This window comes from Entelurus aequoreus, linkage group LG08 (assembly GCF_033978785.1).
Source record: "Entelurus aequoreus isolate RoL-2023_Sb linkage group LG08, RoL_Eaeq_v1.1, whole genome shotgun sequence".
NCBI lineage: Eukaryota > Metazoa > Chordata > Actinopteri > Syngnathiformes > Syngnathidae > Entelurus > Entelurus aequoreus.
Window position 1 is genome coordinate 17,861,144 of NC_084738.1, and position 8,289 is coordinate 17,869,432.

Consider the following 8,289-nt stretch of genomic DNA (forward strand, 5'->3'; position numbering starts at 1 on the left):
CACTGCAACTTAGGGTTGGGCATAGTTTGAATTTGGACAATTCCAATTTCAATTCCGGCTCTTGGTTTCGATTTTGGTTGTCAAGGAATCTTGATTACTATTCATTTAAGAGGCTGGATCAAAAAGTTAATCCTTTGAACCTAAATATTTATGTTATGAAGTTATTTTTCCACGGGAGTACACTTTTGCTTTGTTTTTGAAAAACCACAAAAACAATATCAAAACCAATTTTAATAAGTTTCTTTTTTTTTGTATATACATTTGTCTGAGCAAAAGTCAATAGTACACAATAGCTAAACAAAACAAAAACTAATATCTATTGCTCATTTAAATCCTTTGCTTTTTACGTTCCAAGTCCTCCTGTGTCCAGCGGCTTTATTTCCTGAATTTGCAAACATTAACAAACATGACTTCAGCAAAAAATATAAAGAAAATAATAACAATCTGGTCACTCTAGTATCTATCATATACTGAGACTACTCTAAAATCAACACTACCAAATTACTGTATCAATCAATCCATCTTTTACTTTGTGTGTATGCCTGGTAGTGGCTGCTAAACAGCAAAAGAGGAGACCAACAGTTGTGATATTGTCCTCGCTATAGACTATAGACTCTTACAGTAATAAGAATAGAATAGAATAAATCTTTATTGTCCACCGAGGTGAAAAATTGTCTTTGGCTCACCAACACAGGTGGCAGACAGCACTAAAATACAAACAATGTCATACTGTATATAAAACATAACAGACAATAAGAAAAGAGGTTGGGTAAAAACAGGAAAGAAAGTGACTATAACTTAAAACCTACTTATTCATTTCCGGTTAGTAGCTGCCTGCTTTCTGCTGTAACGTGGTTCCATATACACTTCTTAAAGTTTACAAAGTACCAAGTAGTTTACTGGGTAGCTTGGCGGTTAGCCTGGCGATTACCTTGCCTGCTCCTCCCTGCTCTTACTTTGTGTCTAGCATCTTTAGCTTTGTTCCCCAGTGATAATGTTACTTGTTAGTTGCCACAATGGAGGATAATTGACTTAGAATTAGGGATGTCCGATAATGGCTTTTTGCCGATATCCGATATTCCGATATTGTCCAACTCTTAATTACTGATACCGATATCAACCGATACCGATATATACAGTCGTGGAATTAACACATTATTATGCCTAATTTGGACAACCAGGTATGGTGAAGATAAGGTCCTTTTTTTTAAAAAAGTATAAAATAAGATAAATAAATTAAAGACATTTTCTTGAATAAAAAATAAAGTAAAACAATATAAAAACAGTTACATAGAAAGTAGTAATTAATGAAAATGAGTAAAATTAACTGTTAAAGGTTAGTACTATTAGTGGACCAGCAGCACGCACAATCATGTGCTTACGGACTGTATCCCTTGCAGACTGTATTGATATATATTGATATATAATGTAGGAACCAGAAATATTAATAACAGAAAGAAACAACCCTTTTGTGTGAATGAGTGTGAATGAGTGTAAATGGGGGAAGGGAGGTTTTTTGGGTTGGTGCACTAATTGTAAGTGTATCTTGTGTTTTTTATGTTGATTTAATAAATAAAATTAAATTAAAAAAACCATACCGATAATAAAAAAAACGATACCGATAATTTCCCATATTACATTTTAAAGCATTTATCTCTACTTCAAATAGTTATTCCACACAATGTATGGAGATAAAAAGTTTGCTGCTTACCCGGTCAAATGCAGAGGACAAATTTCACCACACCTAATGTGTGTGACAATCATTGGTACTTTAACTTAACTTAACTAGCTTCGCTACTTTTTAAACAAGTAGCGATTTCCGTAGCTTAGCTATTTTTAGACCCATGTAGCGGTTAGCTAAACTACATGCTACCAAAGAAGAGAGAGGAAGAAGAGAAAGAGAACTGGACTAGTGCAACTCCACGGGCAGGGGACAAAATGTACGGGAAACATCAATGATGAATGGTTGGATTACGTATAAGAACATCCATGATTGGTTGGTTGGTTTAAAATGATGAGTCACGACTGGTTGAGATTAGGGCAAAACATTATGGACAGGCCAACCAGAGGCAAGATAGGGCGGGTCATCGAACCAGGAAGACAAATCACAACAGACGCGCACATCCCAAATGACAACGAGAGAGTCGTAGAAGAGAAAAGAGAACATTCAAGCGAAATGTACGCCGAAGTGAGGAAGATCATAGGTGCACAATTAAGTAAAGTCACTTACTTTGTGCTGACCACTTCTAGTAGGACCACAGAAGCGTAAGTGTGTGACAGTCCATTACATCGTTGACTGGGAATTAAAAAGTGTCTGCCTGCAAATAATTTTTTATCGGAGTTTGATACATATTGTATTATTTGAACAGCTATGTTATTTATTTCATGTAGATATAAGATGTATCTATTTTATTTATTGTATGTAATTCTGTGCTACTTAAACAATTTATTTTCTGTGCTGGTAATACCCATCCTGACTAACTGGGTTAATAAAAGTGCCACTGTGTAGCGGTTGCTTTAAGGACATAATTCACCACACCTGTTTACTTGACTTTCTCATTATTATTCACTGTCATTGTTCGATTGTGCACATAACAATGTTGTTGTTGTTTAGCATTCATATATGCAGTTAAGAGTGAGTAATTCGGAGCAGCCCCTTCAAGTGACCGTCAGGTGATTTTCCCAAAGGTGGGGGTTTGTTGTGACCGCCATTTTGAGTCGCTGGATGTACGCAGTCATTCATGCTCGTCTTTGATGTATAAACGACGCACACGTCTTTGTGTGTCAAACGATACTTGAAGTTGTCTTGCTTTCACGCTACAATTTCAGTGAATATCGCTCAAAAATGAATATCTTTATATGTATACTTTCCCCGAAAAATATATCGAAATATATATCGAATATCGAGTATAAGCAAAAATATATCGAGATATAATAATAATAATAATAATACCTGGGATTTATATAGCGCTTTTCTAAGTACCCAAAGTCGCTTTACATGTTAAAAACCCATCATTCATTCACACCTGGTGGTGGTAAGCTACTTTCGTAGCCACAGCTGCCCTGGGGTAGACTGACGGAGATATACTTTTTTGTCCAAATTGTCCAGCCCTAGTATCCGGCCGGTGCTGTTATTTTAAAGCTTGGTTTTATTTTGGTGTATTCCCTTATATTTGCAGTCTGTGTGTTTTAGTGTGGGAACATTTGTGTTGAACTAAATTTAAGTCTTTTATAATAGTACTGGTTTTAATTCAGGGCTACTGTTAAATTATTGCTGTTTAACTACTAAGTGCCTTGTGTATTCTATGTGAAATAAATGTACCTTAGTAAAGTTCAACCCCCTCCATGTTGTTCTCGCTATCAGTTTTAGCTGTATTATAGTTCTAGCTCCTTTTAGTACCCACACCCACTTAGAACTACTACATATGTAAATATTTGTGGTGTTCATGAGTATCAAAAGATAGAGTCTGTGTACACCAGTGGTACTTACCATCCAGCTGAGCATGTGAAGCTGTGGAAAAACAATACACAAGTGAGTCAATCAGGAATAAAGACCAACAATACAGAGTCCAACTCAGAGGTTCATCTTGTTTAATAAAAAAAAATCTACAGTGTGCATACCTTTGCTAAGGCTGTTCATTCAATGAATGGACTGTATCTCAACTGTTATTTTTCTGAGTTATTTTCCAGTGTACAAGCACACTGGTAACAATGAAAATATCAACTAACCACTAATTAACTTCCACAGAGTAAATCGTCATTATTTCCATTCCTTGTTGAAAACAAGCCTGTTAAGAAAAGTGATGCGCAATACCACTGATTTTTTTTCCGATCCGAAAAAAGTGCAGTTGCCCTTTAAGAGATGGTCGCAGAGTGGCTTAATGGCGGTCTGTAAAACATAATCTATGCAAAGTTTTGACCAAAGAACAACCATTACATGTTATGTAGGCCACAAAGAAGTGTTTTAAACGTTGAAGAAAATCATAGTACGACCCAACTTAAGTCATCCAACAGCTATTAGAAGATATAGTGTCATGACGCGGAGTCGATCCCAGGTTTCCTCTGCTAACCCCTCTGCTGGCAGCACGCTCAAACACACCTCTGCTCACACTGAGCACAACATACCCACACAGCAACAAGTCTGCAAGCAATCACTGATCAGCACACCTGGACTTGACGAGGGGGAGCGGCATAAAGACCAGCGGACCCGAGGAACATTTGCCAGAACGTCGCTAACCTTCCAGTAAGCATCACGTCTGGCATTCCTTTTCCCAGTGATTTCCTCGTCCTTGTTTTGCTCTATCTCTCCGTGTTTCCCCCTGGTTCATGACCTTTTGTATTTCCACAGTGACTCCCCTGACCTCCGTGATCGTGCCTTGTCACTCGACACCCATCCGGATTCCTAACTGCCCACCTCGATCCACGATCTCCCTGCTCTTGCCCACGACCACTTGCCTGTCCACGAACTGCCTTTTCGCCTTTGCCCCTTGAATACGACGAAAGATACAACCAACATTTACAGACAACAACCCTTGGTAACCTTTACATTATTAATTTTACACATAGTCAACACTCACTCACTTTGAGTAGCATACACACGCCACGTATTCATCTAAGGTTTCCAATAAACCTTGTAAACCGCAGTCCTGCCCTGGTTGTCGCCTCCTTCCCTTCTCTGATATACAACATATAGAAGATAGGAGAAATAGATATGTCTAATATTTTTATTCCTGACAGTCCAAATACAGTATGTTGACATACGGAGCCCCTAAAAGGACATGGAGGGAAAAAAATGTTTTGCGAGATCTTGCAATACTCTTTGCGAGATTTCGCAAAAGGTTTTTTTCCTATGTCAGTGAACCGGAAGTAAAACAGACACAGCGATGGTGAACCGGAAGTGAAACAGACACAGCGATGGTGAACCGGAAGTGAAACAGACAAAGCGATGGAGGAGCCTACCCATCATCCGTGGGAGAAGTTTATTGATTTCTATTTTAGTATTGGCCTAACATATAAAGACATCAAATCGTATTATGGTCCCACAACAGAGCACAGATGATGGATAGGCTCCCGCATGTTCCCGCTCCTCCATCGCTGTGTCTGTTTCACTTCCGGTTCACCATCGCTGTGTCTGTTTCACTTCCGGTTCGCCATCGCTGTGTCTGTTGTACTTCCGGTTCACTGACATAGGAAAAAAACATTTTGCGAGATCTCGCAAAAGTATCCATGTCCCTTTAGGGGCTCCGTATTGACACACACGTAGGGTGGAGGATTCTCTGTCCATCGTCTCCCTTCGCAGCAGTTTGCACCGTGTTAAAGAAAGACACAAAATAGCGCTCGCAGAACAGTGATCAGCTTTGATAAATCACACTGAATGATTATATTTGCATCTTCACCTCCCAGTATTGTGGGTGTTCTGTTGATCATCGTATATTCTGCATATTCATGCGCTGCAAATTATTTGCCACTTGCCAAGATTTAAATGTTCCTCAGTAACATTTTTCAAAACTATAACTATAACTAGCTTATGTTACTATTAGTGGTTTAACAGAACACATTTGTTTAACAATTGTTTATATTTTTCACAATTACAAAGTTTATGTAATTTTTTTTTTTTTTTACTGGCCCGAATAAAATGATTATTGTTTACGGCAGTCACTCCCCCTATCATGTCGTAACATACACTCACACATACAAAAGCAGTCCAAAAGAAGCAACAAACAAGTTGCAGTCATGTTGTTGATATGATAGAATACACATTCAATGACAGCTAACGCTCGCTAAATAATTTTCTACTTTTAGCTAACAACAACCAAAGCTAATGAGCATGCATGTGTTACATATGTACATAATTATGTCATTAGGTATGATATACTGTGTAAAAGACATTGGAAGTTTGGCGCCCTCTCGGCATCTGTGTAAATGTTGCAAACAGCCCATTTATTTCTAGAAATGTCCCTAGTTTTAAGAGCTATTTACTTACGTTTATTCATTAACTTTACATCATAATCTTAATTTTAGCCTGAATAATTATATTTTGTCTATTGTAGTTTAAAATGTTAAAACTGAGAAAATAACAATTCAAATACGATATTTTTGATATACTTGTTTAAAGATTCTCGAGGATGCTTAATATAGGAATCGCAAGTTCAATACTGTTTTTTTTCAGAACAAAATACTTATTTCCAGCTAAATGTCCTGCTAATTTCCAGATACACAAATATTACTTTAGGATGTCTGATCAAGTAAAATTAATTTGCTGCATTGACAGATACACTACCGTTCAAAAGTTTGGGGTCACCCAAAACATTTTGTGGAATAGCCTTCATTTCTAAGAACAAGAATAGACTGTCGAGTTTCAGATGAAAGTTCTCTTTTTCTGGCCATTTTGAGCGTTTAATTGACCTCACAAATGTGATGCTCCAGAAACTCAATCTGCTCAAAGGAAGGTCAGTTTTGTAGCTTCTGTAACGAGCTAAACTGTTTTCAGATGTGTGAACATGATTGCACAAGGGTTTTCTAATCATCAATTAGCCTTCTGAGCCAATGAGCAAACACATTGTACCATTAGAACACTGGAGTGATAGTTGCTGGAAATGGGCCTCTATACACCTATGTAGATATTGCACCAAAAACCAGACATTTGCAGCTAGAATAGTCATTTACCACATTAGCAATGTATAGAGTGTATTTCTTTAAAGTTAAGACTAGTTTAAAGTTATCTTCATTGAAAAGTACAGTGCTTTTACTTAAAAAATAAGGACATTTCAATGTGACCCCAAACTTTTGAACGGTAGTGTATGTTCACTAGTTTTTATAATTTTTTTGCCTAAATGCTAGTCTTTTTATTTTATATTCCGTCTGCTCTTTTTTTTGCAGTGTATGTACAGACACACTAGTGCCTTTATTCTTCTCACGTAAGAGCGCACAAGTGTTGTAGATCCGCTTTGCATTCGGTATAAAGTTTGCACACGTTTTAGTACAAGCAAACCTTTAGCGTTTTGTCCTTGTACAGAACAAAGGAAACAAGCAGTGAGACTCCCTGTTCATTACACTCTGCTTTTAAGGTGGCAAATATTCCCACAACATTAGCCAGAATATGAACATAGCCATTGTGCAGGTATTTTGTCTCAAGTAACACACAGCATAAACAGGTTTTAAAAGTCCAACTTACTTGCAGTTAAAATACTGAGCAGAGTCAGTTTGTTGAGGTATTCCCTTCCAGCCATTGTGTGAATGCACAAGTCTGACTCTCTCCATCTATTAAGCTTGTATGATCATCTCACCATTCTTAGAGGTGTGTCCCTGTCACCCATCACACCTTCCAATGTGCTTAGAGGTGTGTCCTTACCACCTCTCACAACTTCCAATATTTGCAAAGAAGGTACATCACTTCCTTAAAGCTTTTATCATTGGAAAAAGGTCAGAAAGACAGATTACTTGTACCGGTAATTAGTATGGATGAATTGAAACGGTATTAACGGTTGCATGTCAGCTTTTTTCTGCTTGGCCAAACTGAAAAAATGCCAAATACTTGATATATCCCATGGTTGAAAAACGGTCTTTTTATAGTTATGACAAAAGTTGTCAAGTGCAATTATGCACCACCAGTCATTTACTTGAGAGCGGTGCATAATACTCTTGGGCCTGGCTTACGAGGAACAAATTCTTGCCGTGGTTCCTTCTTGTTTTGACACTCAAAATAGATGAAACTAAAAACGCTCTATGGCGCCACTACTTTTACATAACGCCCTTAGACAAGGGCCTAGGGATTAGTTTACTAATGGAGGGGACATACAGTACACAGCAAACCTGACATAACCTAACCCAATGCTTCTCAATTATTTTTCTGTCATGGCTGCTTTTTTTTTTTAATTTCTGCCAAAACCTTCTCCATTTCTCCACCTCCATTAGCTCTGTACTTACTACTTGTACTTCTACTACTGCTTCTAAGCTTCTCCTTTTTTAAATACATTTGACAGTTGAGTAAAAAGGAAAAAGAAAAACATTACAAAAACGAAACATCGGAAAAAAAGACAACTAGCAAAAGATAATCGGACGAATCAGGTATCTTCCTACTTCCTGGGTTTTAAGTGTACTGAAATTAAACAGGGTGTGGACAGCTACTGAAATTCCAAACTCAGGTAGTCAGAAACAAAACATGCATACTTAAAGGGGTCCCAATATGCAAAACCAACATTTCTTGGTTATGCAAAATCTGAACTCAAACAATGGAGGCATTGCAGCAATATTTATAAAACAATCTATCTTTCTTCGAAACTTGCTCCA

At 37.5% G+C, this 8,289-nt stretch overlaps 1 protein-coding gene across 1 annotated transcript in view; it reads right to left on the reverse strand.

Annotated features, from left to right (window-relative positions):
- The window catches only part of LOC133655535 (uncharacterized), a 57,129-nt gene extending 49,869 nt beyond the window's left edge, over positions 1-7,260 (reverse strand). Inside the window, 2 exon segments of the mRNA XM_062055779.1 lie at positions 3,491-3,511; positions 7,175-7,260. Of these exon segments, the coding sequence (XP_061911763.1) occupies positions 3,491-3,511; positions 7,175-7,229 (76 nt within the window). The 5' untranslated portion in view covers positions 7,230-7,260.
- Positions 7,261-8,289: the final 1,029 nt, after the last annotated feature.